General features: G+C 43.0%; 1 protein-coding gene across 1 annotated transcript; it reads right to left on the bottom strand.

Annotated features, from left to right (window-relative positions):
- Positions 1-1,539: 1,539 nt before the first annotated feature.
- On the bottom strand, positions 1,540-21,777 carry ednraa (endothelin receptor type Aa). Its single transcript, XM_080721477.1, has 8 exons — positions 21,637-21,777; positions 19,595-20,155; positions 16,157-16,284; positions 11,668-11,866; positions 9,575-9,727; positions 8,858-8,991; positions 5,089-5,197; positions 1,540-3,627 (listed from the first exon to the last, which is right to left on the bottom strand). Exons 2-8 carry the CDS (start codon positions 20,093-20,095, stop codon positions 3,490-3,492), a joined length of 1,362 nt encoding a protein of 453 aa, XP_080577603.1. The 5' UTR covers positions 20,096-20,155; positions 21,637-21,777; the 3' UTR covers positions 1,540-3,489.
- Between the last annotated feature and the right edge of the window lie 383 nt (positions 21,778-22,160).

Genomic DNA, 22,160 nt, shown 5'->3' with positions numbered 1-22,160 from the left:
GAGATCATTTAGCGACCTACAACCGGGTCGCGACGTGGTCGGTAGTTTTCAGCGACCGGGTCGCTAAATCGACCGACTGGGACGGTAAAACCACCGACCGGGACGCTAGAACCACTGACCGGGAGGCTAAAACCACCGACCGGGACGCTAAAACCACCGACCGGGTCGCTAAATCGACCGACCGGGACGCTAAAACCACCGACCGGGACGCTAAAACCACCGACCGGGTCGCTAATTCCACCGACCGGGACGCTAATTCCACCGACCGGGACGCTAATCCAATGTCCGGGTAGGTAAATCCACCGACCGGTGGTCGCTTCCACCGACCACCGGGCTACTAACCCTAACCCTAAACCTAACCTCAGTAACCTTACCTCAGTTAGGCTAACCTGCCACGCAACCTCCCGACCGGGTCGCTAAATCACCGACCGCGTCGCTAAATCACCGACCGCGCCGCTAAAGCGAGCGACCGGGTCGCTAAATCGACCGACTGGGGCGCAAAATCTTCCGACCGGGTCACTAGATATACCAACCGGGTCGCTAAATCTACCGACCTAAAACTGCAGGCAGGTCGGTAGATTTAGCGACCGGGTCGGTCGATTTAGCGGCGCGGTCGGTGATTTAGCGACCCGGTCGCTCGATTTAGCGACCCGGTCGCTCGATTTAGCGACCCGGTCGCTGAAAACTACCGACCACGTCGCGACCCGGTTGTAGGTCGCTAAATGATCTCGCTCCTACTGCTAAAATCACGCTGCGACCTGACGGTCGCTTATCTCCCGATTAGGGAGTCTTACTGGTACTATGATGTTGGATGTTATAGGGACTGTGAAGAAATAAACTCCTTTGCTCATATTTTATGCATATGCTTATAATATGACTTAAAGTATCACAATAATAACAATAATGAATCATAATCCCTGTATCTCAAACCACACACTTGCTATCCATAGCTACAGATATCTCAGGGAGGCCACCTTGTTTTTAGTAATTAGTCTTGATATCTTGTAATTTACTTTCTGTGGCAGTCTTTTGTCACACACCACTTTTGACAAACATTCTTTTGTCAGGATAACAACTTGTTAGTTGAAACATTCTTGTTGCTTTCTATCACAATGAATAAAGTATGTGTTTTAGGCCGGCAGCATCTCCTGATTCAACTTTTAGGAATACAAATCCCCTCGTCCGCTTTGATCCCCTAAGGCACGACTGAAGAAGATTCAAATTGCGCTTTTCCCGAATCCCTCTCTTTTGGCAGTGCAGGCGATATGCGACCCTGTTGGATTTGGAGCTTGCATTCCCACTAGTCTGTCCAAGCTGTTCACATCCTCTCCACTGACATTAGCAACCCCAGGGGCTCCATTGCCAAGCAGGTCACAGTGCACTTCAAATCACTCCCAGACACCCCTTTCTCACAGAAGCAGATAAGAAACAGGGTGGAGGGCTTTTCGTGTCCTTGATATTAGTATTGCGGCTAAATGAAGCGCATTGGTACTTCAGGTCGAGATGGTGTTATTTTATTTAGTACTATAAGCAGCAGCATTAACACAAGAGTAATGTATAAAATCAATGAGAACAGACAGATATGGGTAAAGTTTGATACACAGTATTATGAATCATTTCAAGGAATAGTGGTAAAATTATATTTGGATACAGGACATTTTACTCTAAATTATACAAAAGCCCTCGCTCTTGTATTATGGGCTGCTGTATGCTGTGCAAAACACTTCGTCCTAAAAGAAGTGCAAATATGTATACACAGAAGGCACCTACACACACGCAAGCACGTACGTAGGTACACACACACACACACACACACACACACACACACACACACACACACACATACACATACACATACACATACACGTACTGTACAATATACAAATACACTCATATGTACAGTATCACACACCAGATAGGCAGACACCACACATGTATTCAAGTTCATACACATACATCCATCCATCCACACACACACACACACACACACACACACACACAGGTTTACATGTATTCACATATCAAATCTATAAGGAAAGGCAGCGTAGTCCTTTGGTAACTGATACAATTTCCTCATTAGCAGACTCTTTACTCCAAACAAGAGCTCCTGCCATAGGCATCACACAATTACATACATATACATACAATACTTATCAAAATAGTACACCTTAAAAAAGTGGATATGATATAGAGCGTGCATTATACATACAAGCACTTTTCAAACCACTCTATACTCCAACTATATATGACAGCTGATTTGACTGTGGGGCTTGTAAAATTCACAGTGTTGTACGAAGAAACCAGTTCCTTCCTTTGCATTTATGGTAGAGAGGCTATGTATATTGCGGCTGATCGTTACATACGTATACACAGTATATATTTTTTGTTTGGTTTTGTTTCATACTGTATGTCTGGAAATGTACTGACATGGAAAAGCAGTTCTGTAGTTTTTGACCTTTTTAAAACCAGTACACTTCAGATTAGCTTGAGTTATATTAGACTGTTTAGTCATTCAGGTGAATCAAGTAACCTTCTATTCATAAGCATGCATGCACACGCGCATGAGCACACACACATACACACACACACTGCTATATGGAAAATGTAACCACTTGAAACCTAGCATCCCTATTCTGGGGGGAACAGTCTGCAAAAATAACAGAACAGAACAAGCTCGTAGCTCGGTTATTTTAGACAAAGAGATTTGGTATAGAGAGGAAAAAAGATCGGACCAAGTAAAGTCAACTTAGAATTAGTTTAGAGGGTTTAAGTGGTTAATTTTAAAAGACTCATCTAGTTATATATTGCACTGAGACTAGCTCAATGAATTATGTCTATGAATAATACACAGCACAACGGCAAATGTGTACAGTAAGTGACAGAGATTCAGAAGCTGCTTGAGTTAACAGCATGCAGTCCGTGGGGGGACAGTGTGTGCGCTCTCCTCTCCGATCATCCCCGTTGACAGCAGGCGGCCTGCTTTTCCTTCCTGCACCTTTGTCTCCAGCCCCAGTCGTGCTGCCCTTTATGTGAATAGCACGCTCGTCCCGGCTACTGATTGGTGGTAATTTATAGGCACTGTTCAGCTGCATCCTGCGAAAGCCCCCCCCCCCCCATCTCACCCTCCTCTCCTTCCTCTTCTCTCACGGTTCTACCGTCACTCTCCATGGCCATGGGAATAGACGTGTAAGCCAGAGTCTGGGAAGTGCAGCCCGCTGAGAGGCTGCAAATAGCACTGTACATCATCAAACCCATTGTCTTAGTCTATTAAGTCCACTTCCTCGTTCAGCCCCTCCAAGGCTCACATGCTTCCAGCGGTGCTGAGCGCACACACTTTTTATTGTCTGAATCCAATATATTCATATCCTTTATTGTTGTAGTGGTGAGCAGTGATGGATCATGTTGTGTTTTATAACAGCTGTTTGGGTATAAATAAACAGCTTGCAGCTTGCTATAGGGAGTTAAGTCCAGAGTTTCGTGAAGTGTTGGTCAGTCGCTGTCTTTTCTGAGGCTGCGGTCCGTGTTAAGGTTGTTGGGCTCAGGGCTTTTGCACTGGATACTGGTACCGTTCATCTGGCCGATGCTGGTCACCTGGTTGTCTGAGTAACACCAGCAGCACAGACAACTCTGCAGAGAAGAAGGGGGGAAAGATAATAAAGAAAATGCATGTGTAGGTGCAAACCCTGCCTTCAACAATAACTGTTGCTCTATCACAGACAAATGATGTCATGTTGACCGTGATTGTGACCTTGACCATTGAACTTTTCAACCCAACATCAGGGCTGCCTACTAATCATTCCCCTTTTGACCTTGACCTTGATTGTGACCTTTACTTTGGAAATGTTTGACCCAATAGTTAACATCTCTTTGGGCCAGCCTACTGATCATTCCAACCAAGTTAAATTAAAATCCGCCCATCTGTCCGTGTCCTGTGCTGTCACCAAATATAATGTGCGTGTGTACCATGCATTTCACTATGTTAGTTAGAAACGTTTATGTTGTCAATTGCTGTCACATTGTTGATATATGTGAGAACCTATATAGTCCCTGTCTACAGGCATCAGTGTGTACTTATCACACTACATTTGTGTCAGCATGTCCCTGCACCAGTGTCACCCAGACAAAGTCCTGTATTGAGAGACTCTTATTAGCAACTGCTGTCAGACTGCGTGTGTGTGTCTCTCTCTCTCTCTCTCTCTCTCTCTCTCTCTCTGAGGCATATGGCTTATCTCCAGCCCAGGTTCAGTCTGACAGGCATGTTCAGTATGTGACCTCAGACCACAGATTGAGCACATAAATCAACAGGCTGCTTTACAGTTTCCTCATGGAATGTCATCACCACCGGCCGCTTGCCTGGGCCTCGTGGGCACAGAGTTGACTGTTTGTTTTACTGGCCAGACTAAACTAGACGCTATTTTTTTTCTTTCTTTTTTTTTCTTTTTTTTTCTTAAATTTTTTGCTTGTTTTGTTTTGTTTTGTTTTGTTATCCCAACAAAATCGACCACATGGAAAGTCATAAAAAAGAAACATACCAAGGGTGGTGGATGACTGTAAATCTTTTATAATTTTTGTATTACCTGCATTACTAGAGTGTCTGGAAGTGTGTGCGTGAGAGAGGTGATACTGCACTTTGAAGACAATTTACGGTCAACTAGGTCTGAGTGAAAAGAGAGAGCAGCGCGTGTGTGTGTGTGCGCGCACGTGCGTGCGTGCGGCGGTGTGTGTACATAATGTGTGTGTCTTTTGTTTTACCTGCCAGACAATACTAGTATAGAGGCTTTCGAAACATGTTTTTTTGTGTGGGAGGGCGGGTGTGTGTTTTATTCCAACAGAATATACCACATGGAAAGTAATCAAAAAACAAACCAGCTTGGGGATGTGTGTGTGTGTGTGTGTGTGTGTGTGTGTGTGTGTGTGTGTGTGTGTGTGTGTGTGTGTGTGTGTGCGTGTGTGCGTGTGTGCGTGTGCGTGCGTATGTGTGTGCATGAATGTGTGCCTGAGTGAAAGAGAGAGTGAGTGAATGTGTCTGCTCTCTGCATTGACAACCATCAGTGATAGATGACATTTATGAATATGAATATTCTGTACCTTGAAACAGTTCTTAAACTTCTTGCTGACGAAGTAGAGGATGATTGGGTTAATGCAGGAGTTGACTGTAGCCAGGTTGATGCTGAGATAATCCATGACCAACAGGAAGCTAAAACCGTGAAGAAGAATCAACCATGAATTACTTATAACAGCGTAACTTCAGTTCAAGACCTTTTGAATCCCGTTTCATTTGACTTGTGGATCATTTGTCTGTGAGAGTTAATACTTGTGGCACGAGGGAGCTTTCCTTCCACAATCAGTCTATTGTGTCTGTCTCATCAACCACATGAACATTTAGCGTCCCTCGGTGAACATTCCGAGAAAATAGCTCACAACATGTCGCTGTGATGCGTTTACAGCATGTAGATTAGCGACTTTCGGTAAAGAGGCGGTGCAGAATGAAAAAAGGAGAGGGCCTAGTATAGACCACTGGGGGACTATAACTATAAAAATCACACTTGTGTGAACTGAGCGGTGGTGTGTGTGTGTGTGTGTGTGTGTGTGTGTGTGTGTGTGTGTGTGTGTGTGTGTGTGTGTGTGTGCCCCCTGTGTGTGTTTGTGTGTGAGTGTGCCTGGCCTATCCTGAACAACAGCGCCCCTCCCTTAACATGTGTGGTCAGAAAAGGTTACTGCAGGCTACAGACCCGGAGACAGACAGACAGACAGACAGACAAACAGACAAACAGACAGACAGACAGACCCACACACACGGCCACGTATAGGAGCGTTGTGACCACCGCTCAAAAATATTGTTTTGAAAATCATTTAAGTGGATGGCAGCTCACAACAACTATTAAAAAAGAAATGCAATGCATTTAGAATGGCACTTTAAGTGGAGATTTTGGCCATACTGGGCTGATGGTTTGCATTTGGATGGAGGCTCTCTGTCCTAGTTGGTTGCTGGGATCCATAATCTCTTATTTCTCTCATGTTGACCCATATCTCTCCTAAAACAATTTCCTCTTTTTTATTTCTCCCCAATTTAGTAATGATTAATTCCCCCATAGCAACACAACCACATGACCCCGCCGATACACATGGAGTTTCCAGCCACTTCTTTTTACCTGACAGTGACACCACAGTCCAGTGCGCTATCCATACAGACCAACATGTAGGAGTCTCTTGTGCAATGACAGAGAATGCCCAGTGGCTTCCCACCCACGGACACAGCTGTGTTTATTGGAGCGCCTGGTCAAGCCAGAAGCACCGTAGAGGATTTGAACCCCACTCACCATGGTGCTGGGCAGGCACTTCACTTGAATGCCACACGGGCGGCAGACGCTTTACACTACCTCTACTGTGTATTTCTGTTACATTAACAGTAAGACTCCCTAATCGGGAGATAAGCGACCGCCACGTCACATACACAAACTTTAGAAGGCAGTCGCCAATCAGGAGGGAATATGGGAAATGGGACAGATCCATGTTGATAACATGACTTTAGAGATACTATGTACCGCTTTGCGTGATTTTAGGCCAACATCTGTAGGAGCAGTGTCCAAAGATGTGTTGTGCAAGAATCGGCCTCATGGTGGCGCTAGAAGAGGGCCATGTGAGAAATGGAGGTTGTGGTTTGGCAGCCAAGGAGTGTGTGTGCAAAGTTTGGCATGGATAGGGCCAACGGTGGCGGAGACATGAGTAGGGCAAAAGTGTGACTTGGCAGACAGACAGACAGACAGACAGACAGACAGACAGACAGACAGACAGACAGACAGACAGACAGACAGACAGACAGACAGACTGACTGACTGACTGACTGACTGACTGACTGACTGACTGACTGACTGACTGACTGACTGACTGACTGACTGACTGACTGACTGACTGACTGACTGACTGACTGACTGACTGACAGCCGGTGGAGCTTTCCATAGTAACTGACGGTCGCAATAATTCCAGGAATATAGAATTGTTAGCTGTAGGGCTGACCCAAAAAATTTGAATATTCGAAGCTTCGTTCGAAGGCACGGTATTCGAATTTGAAAAATAAATTCGAATAATCGGCCGCGGCCGTTTGTCCTTTGGGGGGGCCGCGTGCCTTAGCTTGCATGCGCCTCGCTCCACTCTAGCGTGATAGCGTCACCCCCTCCTCTCGTTTGGCACCGAAATGTGTGAAACCAATGTCTGAGTAACATCACCCAATGCAACTATGCGATGCAGTCACACATTTCGTTATCAAACCATTGTCGGTGTAACATGATCCATGCATGCGTTTGCTGTCTTCCACTCGCTGACAGACACACAACTCAACGCAAGGAAACAAACAGCGAAAATTGGATTTTACAAAACGGACCCCGTCAGCGTCGATCCCGTTTTAAAGAGGAAAAAATAGCTTAAAACCCAACTTGCTAGGGTTACGTTGTCGTGGTGTTGATGAAGTTTATATCGGATCTGCTGCAAGCTCAATAGTCGCGCCCGCATAGAGTAGGCTACGTTGTCTGAGCCTGACCATCAGCTTTCGGTTGATGAGTGTGGAACTTTAATTCAGACACAGTGCAGTGCAATTATTTACTATAAAATCTACTATTACATTAGCGTGTACAACACCTTGGGACTTGGGAGTTAATCTGTTTGTTATATAGGGCTCGAGTCGCGCTGCAGTGTTTGCTGTTGCAGCCGCGCTTTGTTACATTACTGACGTGATGTGATTGTCAATCCTACTTGTCCTGCAAAAACACCTTTCTTTAATGTAGAAAACATTCGTATCTTCTTCTTCCTCGTTGTATTGTTGTACTATTTAATGAAAATAAGGAGCATTATTATGAGGAAAAAACTGGTGTGTTTTCCCTTTTAAAATTGTGTAAATCGCGCATTTTTAAACACATTTCCTTAACGGTTATCACTTATGTAACCGATAAACTTTTGCTCCCCCCCCCCCCCCGGTCGCCGTCATCGAAGCTTCGAAGTTCGAAAGAAAGCTTCGATTAAGCTTCGATTATGAAAAAAGTAATCGAAGGTCAGCCCTAGTTAGCTGTGACTCTTGGCCTGTTTTTTTTGTTGCCGAACTATAGTCTGCTGTTGTACTTAACTTCAGTCACTCTGGATAAGAGCACCAGCTAACTGCCTAAAGGGTGGATGTAAATATAGAACTTTGAGTCATTCCAGTTTGTCTGTCTGGAGGAGTTACTACCTGTTAACTGCCAGAGTGTGTCATCATTTTGTTGCCCAGATGAAGGTTTACAGATCCAGCTCTGTTCCAGCCAAATAGGGATGCAAAAGTACTTCCTCTGACTACATCCAATTGCTATTTTTACTTTTGGGAATTACACAATCCTGCATTAACCACCTCTTGCATCCCTATTCTGGGGTGAACGTTGACCAAAAATAGCTCAAACTGCAGCTGAGCTTGAGCTTGTAGATCGGCTATTTTCAGCTAAGATATTTACTAGTGTAGAAGGGGGAAAGAAGGCAGCCTTAATGGACCCACAAAGTATTTCTACAACAATTTACATACATCCAATGTGTTTTGTATGTAACACTAAACTCGATTCAGCTACAGAGACTACTTTTGCAAGGCATTATGGGAGATGTAAAACAACCAAATAGCTTTGACTAGCCGAAGATTCAGCATTCGCGGACCATGGTCCTCAGAAACGATTTAATTTATTTATTCATTTTTAATCTAACAAGTCAAGCATGTACCTTCTTACGCCACATAAGTACAAAACAACTAGGACATATGGCCAAAGGTCCCATTCCTTATTTCCATAGACAGAACATGTGTATTGATGTCTTATTGGAGATGTCAGTGGCGGACAAGATAACTCACCTGAGCAGGTCACAGCGGCCCACATCGTTCTGGTAGTAAACCGTCTTCTTCAGGATTCTGCTGAGGTGCAACGGGAACCAGCATAGGGCGAAGATGAGGACAAGGCAAAAGACCGCCTTGGCAACTTCTCTCCTCTGCATTCAGACACAGTACACAGTTCAACACACACACACACACACACACACACACACACACACACACACACACACACACACACACACACACACACACACACACACACACACACACACACACACACACTCAGCCATTAGAGAGTTGATGCAGACACATGTAATATTAATAGCAGGAGTAAACTGTAAAGTGTCTGGCTGTTACCATAGGGACATGTTGGAAGAGTGATAACAAAACAGAGATTTGATATTAACACCCCTCCCCCACCTGCACATGAAATCTGACCTTTATAGTTTAATCTGTCAGGGAGGAAGAGGCAATGACATCACAATCTCTTTTTAATGTCAACTTAATCAACATGGTGGCAGCGCACGTCCCTCAACACCAGAGTGGTAACCACTGTTTTGGCTCAACCACTGAAACCCTATAATACGTTGTTGACTGTGGTCACCCAGGGCTCTATACTAGATTCACTCCTCTTTCCCTCTACACCACATCTCTACACCCCAGAATAGTGACCATATAATGTTCATGTGGTTGAACCAGTCCTTTTGTTCATTCTGTGAGCAGAGTCTCTTGGCTGACCTGTTTGAGGTGCTCGCTGAGTGCGATGCGGAGGCTGCCGTTCCGATGGTTGAGCATCTCGCAGGTCATCAGAGTGTAGAAGATAGCTGTGCAGGCCAGTGGAACGCAGAAGTAGAAGCCAAACAACCACCAGTCCTTCACGTCTCTATAATACTGCATGGAGACAGCCACACACCATTCGAAATATTACATTTAATATTTTTTACCCACTTACGGTATGTCTCTCTTATCCATTTCCAAATCCACAAAGCTGGTGGATCAGAGTGTATGATACTACAGTATCATAAATAATCTACAGCAGGGTCTTCAATGTTTTTAGGCCAATGACCCCTTAGTTGAGAGAGAGATGAAGCAGGGACCCCCACAACCTTTTCATAGTTTCATCGTTTGACAGCACAATCTTGTCATCTGTGTATTTTGGATTCATGTCAATTTGAGTTTTCAGATATTTAACCACTTGAACCGTCAATACTTAATAAACTTGACCTTTCACTCTGTACTTAGTCTGCACATTTTCACCTCTACACAAACCTCTTTGCCAAAAATAGCCGATCTACAAGCTCACAACGCCTCTCAGCGTGAGGCGTTGTGGCTTGTAAATCGGCTATTTTTGGCTAAAGTTCTCAGAATATTTACTTTAGGGTTCTAGTGGTTAATATAAAAATCACTCAAATATTTGGAGGACCCCCTGCAGTAACTCTGATGACCCCCTAGGGGTCCCAGACCCCCTGTTGAAGACCCTTGACCTACAGGTTGAAAGTTGTAGATTGAAAGACATCTTGAACATGAGGCTGCGGCTCTGGTACAAAACTGCAAACATTAGTTGTGTTGCGTTTGTGATTGACCGAAGATCGCAAGGATTGTGATTACTGTAGAAGATGTACAGTTTTCTAAATGGCCAGAATGTTCTGATGATTCAGAATCTCATCTGTTGATCTAAAAAATGATACACATAAAGGCACATGAAGTAGGTCATCTTTCCATATTATATTGTGTGGCTAGTATGGCCACCTGGTGTTTAGAATTATAAAATCATTTATTTTCAAATGTGCTACATCAAACAGCCCAAATCCTTTTATACACAAATGGACCTTTTTATATTCTCTGTCAACACAGCTTTAACACATACAGTATGATACTGTAAAGTGCATCTAAGGCAACAGTATTATATCTTTGTCTTTGTGTATTGTACAAGGTCATGCATTTTGCCAAGGAATTCTTCTCAGAAGGCAGCATGCCGTGTACTGTTTAATTTCCTGATAAACAGTAAACAGCTGTGTTCAAATCATGCCTCATCAACTGTAAGAGAAATCACATGGTCCAGACCTCAGCATTGTTCTGTTGTTCCCTGTAATAGCTCATCACCCCCCTCCACCCCCCCCCCCCCCCCCCCTTCCCCCCCCATTCTTTGTGTGGAATGGATACACACATGTGGCCCAGCTCGAGGCCACCATACATCAACCCTTCGTAATTGCACATGTGGCCTGTGATCAATTACGCCCTCCAATCATGTGAAATCAAAGGCAGCAATCTCCAGATTTCCTCAAAGGGACAGAGTAGGTAGGACAGATTCTTTCCTCATTCAGTTTTCAAGACGTTTAGTTTGGCAATGTTGAAAATATTTTATTGGACATTAGCAATGTGTTGATAGCATTTCTCAAGCAGTAAATGTTGTGGTTGATGGAAATTGGTGTGATATGCAAAAGTTAAGATTTATACACAACAAAATCCTCTGTGTTAATTTAATCGTTAAAGTATAGGGTGAGGTCCATGTAAGGATTTGACGGTTTACTATTGTAATAGATTTAAACATGGACTGCTACTGTCGATATACTGTTCAGGTATGCAAAGTCGCACAGCATGTCAACCTAATATTACATTACTTCAAGATGAATACTAAACCAACGCTATCACTTTCAGTAACCGTAGTGGGCTCATTATCTTAATATCCCGTCATAGTGTGTCTCATTTGTTTTGGCTATGTTCAACAGCGTTTCACTTGTATTCAATCAACACAATGAATGGTATGGCAGAGAGTTCAGCATCCAAGAATAGAGCAAAACATTGCACTAGACAAATATAGTATAGCATACCATCATGAATTGTGTCTTGGGGTTGAGCATGCAGGTGCGTATGGTCTCATTGCGGTAGTTGAATGTGACCATGTCAAAGCCGATGGCTTCAGGCACTGCTAGGAAGAGCGACAGCACCCAGATGGAGATAATCTCTATGGCCGTCAGCAGAGGAACACCCACACCCTGAACACGACTCCATGACGCTACAGCACGATACCTGTGACATCACACACACACACACACACACACACACACACACACACACACACACACACACACACACACACACACACACACACACACCCCACACGCACACAGTACAGATGAAGAGATAGGAGCAGAGGGGAGGAAATGAGAGAAGAGGAGAGGAAATTAGTCGAGGAGGGATGAGCAAAAACATTGTTGTCCACGTGTGGTTGTTTTCCTTCTGTAAAAACCAGTGGATGAGAACGCAATTAATACATGGCAAGAGTCAAGGACCACACGGCAGACCTCCCACTACAGATGTGGGAAGTTACAAGTGAATGTGTTAATTTGCTTCTACTGTATTGTGTTTAGGAGATTACCATACAGGTGCAGGTTGAACGTATGGAACAGGACCTCCATTACCATAAAGAAGAATGTATGAAATAGAGGAGGCAGAATAATTATGTTAAGCCCTTTACAAGCATACTGTATACCATAATGGCAAAAAATTGCCATTGAACTGCTTTTTTTGTGAATATTAGTAAATCATTTATATAATATTTTTGATGACATGCCAAAAATAGGAACACCAGGTTGAAAGTGTTTAAGTGGCTTTCCACCATCCTCATTATAAGTGGAACTATAGTTCCACATATGTGCAAGTTGTTGCATTTCCTCACAATATGTTTATGCATTGGCATTGGCAAGGCACCAAAGGCAACAAACTGTGCAGTCAGTAAAGAATATCAAACGTTAAAGCTTTAATGACGGGAGATGATCAATTGTTTATTTTCAGAATCTAATATTTATATTTTTGTGAAGCCTCCAAACAGACTGGCCCATGTTGGCAGAGAGGTGCCAGCCTTTCTGTTGGCTTATGTTTCCCTTGCTCCGAATGGTTGTTTGCTTGTTTGTTTCATTAATGGAAACCACTTGTAGAAATGTTTTAGTAAAAACCCGGGCATCAAGTTTTCATGGCAAAAACAATATATTTTTCATGACACATTTGAATTTCTCTGTCGAACACCATGGCGGCATCTATATTTTACCAAGTGTTAATGTAGCCACCTTTTTTCTCTTCCTTCCAACATTGAGAAGGGGGAGACAGCACTGGTAACGCACACATAAAGACATGCCGCACAGTATCCTGAAAACACATTTGGAGCATCTGCTCTTCAACACGAGTACACCATCATCAATCTTGTTTTTCCATGTATTTTTCTCTCGGTAGAGGCTCATTAAAGATATCTCTGCTCTGTTGAACCTTGCATCCCATTCAGAACAGGCTTGCTAGCCTCTTATCTGTAAAGTTGTGTCTTCTTGTGAGCACAGAGAGATGAGACAGGGCCAGAGCTATCCACCTTCATTATTTATTCATTACAAGACCACTACGGATACGGAAGCTACTTATGAAAAGGATTTGTCTTTTAAAACCATGCACTGAGATCCGTGCTATCCATATAAAATTACATTGCTGTTTTGTTTTAAATTTTTAGCATTAACATATTATAGATTATACATGTCTCTCCTCAGGCCAGTTCAGTCATTCATTGGAGTTCTGCCCTTCATTAGAGTTAAATTGTTGTCTTAAAAACAAATTGTCTGGTATGAGCAACTGCAAAGAAAATGGAAAGAAAACAGCCATATAAATAACCTTCTCAACAGGGGTGTTCCATTAGCAGTGACCTTATTCATTTCCTAGATGAGAACACATTTCCAAACATACCTGAAACCTTTGTTTCTTTAAAAAAAAAAGAACATGTCTTTTGTCTAACATCCATGTCGACCTACTGTAGTTAGAAGAAAACACATTTGGTTTGAATTCAGCTGAGGACAATGATCCCCTCCCGTGCACAGTTTCAAACAGCTTGGCACGTTTCATAGACATAGACAATTCAGTCAGGGGTGAATCGTTCAAGTTTTAATATGGCAGTCACAGTGTAGCTGGTTTACCAAGCAGTATTTGTGTTTGGATTGCAGTGTCTGCCTTTAAAACTTAAAGCCGTGGCGTTTGTTACTGTTATTTGCCGGCATAAAGATGGTGCTGAGTGAAACATATTAAAATTATTTTACAAGCTTACATAATTGGTTAGTGAAGATCTGCGGTTGTTTGTTTGAGATGTATTATATACATTTACCCCCAGTTTTATCTGTGCAGTTCACTCCAGTGATGTGGTGTCACTGGGGTGCAATCTGTGAATGGGAAAACCTATTTCTTTATTACCCTCAGTAGCCATGACATTGTCCTTGTTCTGTGTTCATGGCAAACATTGTCTATACATAATATAACAGGTTGATGTAATATCAGTGACCATAGTCCATAATGTCAGATGAAGTGTATCATGGGAATTGCAGGAGCACAAAGAAAGTAAAAAAACATACAGAAAGTAGATTTTATTTCTGTCCAAATGGGTCATCATAAATATTATTGTTTGAATAGGCTATGATAACAATCAACTGAAACACACATCAAAAGCATGATGGTGTCCATTAAATGTATTGTTTACAAAGGCAGCTACAATGCAAATGATAACAAGCTGCAGAGGGACTCCTCAAAGAATTGTGAATAAACATTTACATTTTAGTGGACACTCTTACGCAACAGTATTTGGTAGGACTGGATTATGGGCGGATGATTAATTTATGGAATTAAAGCATTTACAGGCGTCATAACGGGTCAACCAGTCTCTCCAGCTCTTTAGTAAACAGAAAATGCATTTTCTGGTGAGCTACGTGTATGATCCAATCAGAAGAGAGAACGAATACAGGACAAACTAGAACTGCACTCTGTCGAGGTGCCAACTTGTGCCTTGTTCCCAATTAAGTTGGCCATACATAGCCTACTTGTTCGCCAGCAGAGTGCGCCATGAGCTTTGCCTCATTAGCTGTTAATGATGACATTACCAGGAATGCTCTTATATACCAAGCTACGCTGACATCACAACCGGATCACCGGGAATTCTGATCCCTCATTGACTATTAATAATGAAGTTGCCATCATTCAGCTGGGCTCAAACACACACAGCTACCTACCTACCTACCTACCGACTTACATAGGCTACTTATTACTTACCTACCTACCTACCTACCTACAGTAACTACCTACCTACCTACATGCACAGCCGAATGCAGTACTTGTGCGCTCTGTTGGTGCAAGTAACAACTGAAATTGGAAGTGGCGACACAAAGAAGTGAGCAAACAAAATGGAACTGGAACACTGTAGAATGTAAGCTGATAAATGGGTAATCTCTCCTAATTGGCTGAAACTGGCAATCCACCTGAAGCTGTATTTTGTGTTCATTAAAGAGCTGGCAGGACAGGGAGACCCCTGTTACTGAACAAATTTTTAGCAATGATTAATATCAAAATATAAACATTTAAAGGGATATTTCACTTTCCAAAAAACGTTTGGTAATTTTATCGTCTAATCAGGCTTTTATGAACACCCTGAACAGTTTTTAATTTGCTTGATTCTATATTTAGATATTTGATGTAAATGTTACCAGGCCCTCCAGACCCAGTGCCTCTCCCGACACACCCCCATTGTAACTTCAAACTTCATTTTAACCATGATAGATTCATTAAAAACACCCATTATTTGTTCTGGTGACTCATACTACCCTACTAATACGTGAGCAGTCTGTGTTTTTTCGATAACTTCTTTCATTTATTCAATTTTCCCAAATAATTCTTTAAAATAAATGAAAAAAGTTATGGATAAAACACGGCCTGCTCACGTATTAGGAGGGTATATGAGTCACCAGAAAAAAATAATGTGTGTTTTTAATGAATCTATCATGGTTAAAATGGAGTTTGAAGTTACAATATGGTGTTTTACCTGTTGAAAGTGGAATATCCCTTTAACCTTTTTATTTAACCAAAACGTATAATGACACTTACACTACCTTTAAATATAGCCAGGGCATTATTACTGAGTATTACTTCAATGTTGCTTGCTTTATACTTATGTAAAGAATTTGAGTACTTCTTCCACTACTGGCATAATATGGTGGCCACACAAGATTTACTGTATTTATTTATTTTTTTGTTTTTCTCTGCCTTTATTGATAGATTAACAGTAGACTGACAGGATATGGGGAGAGAGTTGGGGGGGTGACATGCAGCAAAGGTCGTCGGGATCGCGACTCGAACCTGCGACACGCTGTCAGGCTGGATTACCAGCCTAGGTGCCCAGACGGCTACGCTAGCCGTCCGGGCCGATTTACAACATTCTAATAATAGTACTGAGGTTCAGACATACGCAGCTGACCATCTCACAATGCAAGATCTAAGGAGAGTAGGGTTCGATGTGGTACTGACCTGTCAACACTGAGTGCGCACAGGTTGAGAACGGTGATACCAACAGAGGCTTTCTGCAGGAAAGGCATCAACTTGCACAGAGCCAGGCCGAACATGCTGTTGTCAAAGGGAAAGCGTGCGGCCAGGAGCTGGAGGGAAAACAACAACACAATCCCCAGATTAACTCTTCGTAAGGTCAAACCTCACAATATCCTTCTTAACCAGTTTGAGATATAATTTTTTAGTATATCCTGTATTGCGACCGTAGGATGCAGTTTAGTATGTGAACGGTCACAGCTTGTCCGTATATACTGTATATCTGTCTGTCACGCCTGACACTGTGGTTCTATGGGTTTGACGCTCTGACATCATGCATCATGTCACCTGTGATGTCACAGTGATGTGTCAGGGGAACCACAGTGTCAGGCGTTATCCCTGCTCTGAGTATCTGACATCACTGTGACGTCACAGTGATGTGTCAGGGGACCACAGTGTTAGGTGTTACACGAATACATATTAGAGCTGTCCTCGACTCAGGATATATCAAGTCGACTCGAGTCGCTGGGGTTATTCCGACGCGTTGACGAATCGTTTTATGAAAAAAAAAAGTAAAAAAACAAACAAACGTGGTGCTGCAGTGACTTGAGTGGAGACGCGACGCATTGATAGAAAAGTAGCGCCCGTACAACAGCTGTTATAAACCACATATGGTTGGTGGATTCTCTGCTTTGAAAACTGCCTGATTGTAATGATTTTATGCCTCTCCAAGGCTAAAGGTACGGGGCTAAAGCGCTAGCATGCTAACGATTTAGCCCCGTTCCTTCAGGAGGAAAAACAACAACAAACGTTGGCTAAAAGCAACAATTATGTAACATCACTGCGTCGATGCAGAATGGCACACGGCTGCATCGCAATGCAAGCAAATTGTCTTAATCTAAAACTTTTTAAGAAGTCCTCTACTCCACCACAGTCCTCAGCCTGAGACCACCACCACAGTGCCACACTCAGCAGCAGTGACTGTGAGTGAAGTGTATCTATCGCGCTGCTGCTTCTTGGCTGCTCTAGCTGTAACAAGTAGAATAACAACACTTCGACACATTTCCTCTCAAAGCGGTTAGCTTCAAAATAAGAGCGTCCTGTAATATGACCAAGGCAACTTTCAAGTCACGTGAACTGGTTTTATTTTTAAGTCTAGTACAAGAGTAGGAAGTATGGACTAAATAAGAAGTACATGACAGTCCAGTCCAGCGCTCTCATACTACTCCAGCGCTCTCATACCGCACCACAGTAACTGGTATGATAAAAAAAAAAAAAAATCTACGGCTCGACTCAAACAATTGGCGTCGATTCCGGGGGCTTAAAACGACGCGCCGATTTGTCGAATTTTAGAGGACAGCCCTAATACATATGGACAAGCTGTGCCGGTTCTGACAGTAAACTGCGAACTCCGGTCGCAATGATTCATGTTGCCATATTTGGTAACCTTTGCGGCAGCACAGCTGTGCCAATAACCACGATAAAGCACTCTCTCTTGCGTGTTATTGCTTAAGTAAACTGCCGGCACTAAAATACATTAAGACATTAGTCAGTCGAAGTGATTTGTGATTAGGGAGCAAATTGAAGACATTTATATTGCTTTGTTTGTTGAACATGGCCTGGGAGATGACCATCTATAGCAGCTATTAAAGGCTATAACACAGCAGCCTGGCTGAAACCACATCAAAGAGCGCTGGTCGTCATTTGTACGTCAGTGGGAGTTCAGCCCATCAACATTACACCATCTGGAGCCCATCATCTGATACAGTGAAAGATTCAGGTCTATAGTCATTGGTCAAGTAAAGATAGCGGCTCCATTTCAATACTTGCCATTTGAATTTTGACGGTAGCTCTCTCTCTGTAAATAAAACTAAGTAACATTCACCAATACAACCGCTAATATAACTTCCTTTAAGAAACAAAGTTCTGCAGTTCGAACTTTATTTCCCCACAGTGGCCTTGGCACACTTCCCTGAACAGGATCTTACATGGGTTGGACAAAGACATACATGGGATGGGGGTTGTCCCAGAGATTCTCAGAGTTGGGGCCAAAGGAAGCACTTCACGGGCATCCTGGCCCCCCTATTGTTTGTATGGGCCGTAACGTTTAATCAAAGTCCCATCCCAAGGGCTAAGAGGAGTAAGAGAAGGGAAAGGGGCTCCGGAATCGCTGTTTTTAGTCTGTGGATGTACTAGTAAAGTAGATGATTAATTTAGGATACACTGCCAAACCCAAAGAAAGACAGGGGACATCAACATCAACAATGGGCTGTGCTCTGCAGTTTACAATTTCTGCCCCATGCAAAAGTACTGTATGTAGGAAAGGATTTGCACATACATACGCTGAGTGACATTGGACTAGAACGTCCCCACATGTGACAACAAGCGTGACAGAAACAATCACTTGTAATTGCTAACAGGTGGCTTTGTTATTTCTTGTCATAGATGGGCCTTTCCTATTGTTCTTAACATATTGAGTTACCTCAATTGGTCTCTCAGGATATTGCTGCAAGTCACCATTATTGAACTCAATTTGAGGTCATTGCGTACTACCCACATGGAAAGAGCTGTAACAACATGGTCTTTTTCCTTCTAATTCGTTTTTTGATTATACCATTTCTGATTGTAAAGTATGTTTTTCAAAATATGCTTTTCATAATTATAAAGACACAGGATTCAATGTTATCTGGATGCTTTGCTAACATTGTTTTAAACTTTAATACCAATAAAGCACATACACTGTTTTTAACTTATACAGACATGTATAAAACACTATAATCATACCTCCAATCAGCACTGTACTTTGTAGAGTATAATGTTCATTACTGTCTCCACTGAGATAAGCTGGCCAGTGACTAATGTCTCGGGTCAGAACAAGGCCATTGGTACGTGTGACTATATAGCCTGATTTCAGTGTTTATTTAAGCTGGCCGCATCCCTGCTTCTCTCATCACTAAACTTCCTGCACTAGGAAGATAATGTAGTCTGACTGATTATTTATTTTCACTCACTCTTGTTACCTCCTCACTCTTCTCTTGTAGTCCAACTTGTTTGCTATATCTCCTAGCTACGACTGCTGTACACCAGTCTCATAGTTTCAGCAAGGAAACTGGAATGTTCACCCAAATAGTATTATCGTTATGAACCCAATATGACAAGTGTGTTGCCATGGGCAACAATCTACAATAAATGTTTGTAATGTTTTGAAATGTTTGGACATTTCCTTTTTTTTTTACCTACAGTATAATGATATGCTCAAAACAGGGATGCCTGGTTGAAACTAAGTGTTTTAGGATTGGCCCATGTAAAAGGCCTACAATGAATAATATTTTGTGTAATCAGTAGATGTTGCATGAATAACCATAACTTTTGCATATTAATAAATATATCTGTTGATCTCTATTATGAGTAAGCATACTGTACCTTATACACATTGATGGGTATATCAATGGTGATGTACATGAGATCACCCAGAGCCAGGCTGGCGATGAGTGCATTTGGCCCGTTCCTCATGCACTTGTTCTGGTATATAATCCTCAGCAGGGTGGCATTGCCCACCAGCCCCACCACAAACACTATGATTGAAATGACGGTGTTGATGTATTTGAAGTAGCCCTTGATGGAGGTGGAGATCAGGCATGGTGGAGGTGGGAGCGGCTTCCTTGCGACGCTAGCGTTTCCACTCCCGGATCCCGTCCCCAATGCACTGGTGTCCGGACCCCCCCCTGGTCCCCCCGGGGTTCCAAAGGGAGGGCTGCTGGTGCTGTGAAAACCCGGGAATTGGAGGGTGGTGTCGAGGACAAAGCCTGAGAGAGAGTCTTGCTCGTCGGTTTCGTTGCCGTTTATCTCACACATTCCGCTGGCTGCCATAAAGGCCATTAGCAGCAACACATGTACGACTGGGGTGCCCATTATAGAACACATTCCACACTTTGATTTCACTGACAGGGCTGTGAAAATGGAAGAACCAATGCCCCAGTAAATCTGTGGTGAGAACAGGGAAAGAGGAGGAAATTAGGTTGTTTTCAGACATCAGCAAACTTTAGCAAAGCAACATCAACACCGTTTTGCATTCCCACTAACTGTCTCTGCATTGTTTTCTCCGCTTGAAACCTAGCCAAGCCTGACTATGTCAGTTAGAAGAAAGTTTGACAGTGCTGCTGTCCCCCCTCTCCAAATGCTTTGTGGAAGTCTAACAACTTCCTTAAGACTTCAAAAAGGTTTTGCCAAGGGGGCACAGATGGGAAATGCCAAGACTGGTTACAGTCAGGTAAGGGGGGAGGTAGGCATCAACATAATGGTACATCAGTCATCTCTATTTGCTCTCAATCATTCCTGGAAGTTAACAAGGGTTTGTAACGACCGAGCCAGACTTTGTTTTTTCTTGTTCTTTTTTTCAGTTTTTCTTGTTTGGACAGTGTGCCCCCCTTAGCGTGGCTTTTCGTCAGCGAGCGGTCTCCTCAGCACACATTCCCCTGTTTCTGATTTAGAAAGGCTCAGACTGGCGGTTACAAAACAAAGAGTCACTTCAGCAAGAGGGAATCAGTTTACATCTGTCCTGCAGTCACTTGTGCAATAGTGTCTAGAATTCGAATCATTGAATACATTGTTTGCAAATGTTTCATTTTGACCACCTCTGAATAGTATAATGCAATGATATTAAAATATGAGTATGATGATAATTACAGGAATATAAACATACAGATATTTATACCTTTACTTAAAGGTACTGTTAGTTATATTGCTTTGGTAAAATAAGTGTTAAATAGCTCTATATTATTTGTTCAGAAAAAGGGGTCTTCTCTCCAGCTCTTTAGTAAAAATAAATGTTATTTTCAGGTCAGGATACCAATTTAACCCAATCAGGAGAGAGAACTAATACAGGATTCAGTATAGATAAGTGAAAGTGTAAGTGATGAAACAAACAAATGAGCAGACAACATTGGAACTGTCTGGAACACAAGCTGATAAGTGGTCTTTGTGGGGTTCTCTTGCCTAATTGGGTGAAATTTGTAGCCCACCTGAAAATGACATTTATTAATTAAAGAGCACGGTTACTATCATATTATACAGATGTAACGTTTTTTTGTGTGTGTTTTAACCAAAGAATATTATTTACAGCAACTTCAATGTGCCTCAGTAGGTGGGAGCTAGTGAGGGGCAAAAATGAGACTAATTTCATTCCATAGCAAGGCAGGTAAAGAAAAGTTTTGAAGCGGCTGTCAGATCTAGAGGAATAGTTTGGAGCTCTTTTCCTCATATCACATCACAGCACAGGCAAACTCGTATAGCCAAGAGTTGTTCCTGTTCAAAGTCCCGGCTGTCATCGAGTACACAAAAAAGTATTTAGCAGCCAGCCCTTCAAGTAGCATCACAGTTTAGCATCAGCACCGCACCACTGGGATCCGTGACAGCACGCAAACTGATCTAGGCATGAATAATATATATGCTTGGTTTTCACCTACCGCTCCTAAAATGTCTGCCTGGCCCCCTTGGAAAGCGTCAGGCGAACTTTCGGCTGAAGCCCCCAGACATCTGTATCACATCACATGAGTAATTAACGCACTATCAAAGTCGCAGCGTATCCCTCTTGGTTTGAGCAACGCACCCGTCTGCTCGGAGGTGCCTTCGCATTATGGCTCACAGTTTCCTGTGGAGAGTTTGCAAGTGGTGCGTTAGTGGGGGGCGTGTGCTCAAGTGGTGTGTGAGTGTATATGTTTGTGTATCTGTGTGTGTGTGTGTGTGTGTGTGTGTGTGTGTGTGTGTGTGTGTGTGTGTGTGTGTGTGTGTGTGTGTGTGTGTGTGTGTGTGTGTGTGTGTGTGTGTGTGTGTGTGTGTGTGTGTGTGTGTGTGCGCGCGTGCGTGCGCGTGTGCGTGTGTCAGTGCAGCAGTGGAGCACTTTGACTGGGTGGGATAGTAAATCTCCACCTCCCTTTGGTAACTGCCTGGGCCCCCTTTGGAAACATCAGCCCCCCCCCCCCTCTCTCTC

The sequence above is a fragment of the Nannobrachium achirus genome, assembly GCF_963921795.1.
Source record: "Nannobrachium achirus genome assembly, chromosome: 3".
NCBI classification, from domain to species: Eukaryota; Metazoa; Chordata; class Actinopteri; order Myctophiformes; family Myctophidae; genus Nannobrachium; species Nannobrachium achirus.
This window is presented reverse-complemented; position numbering and strand designations above follow the sequence as displayed.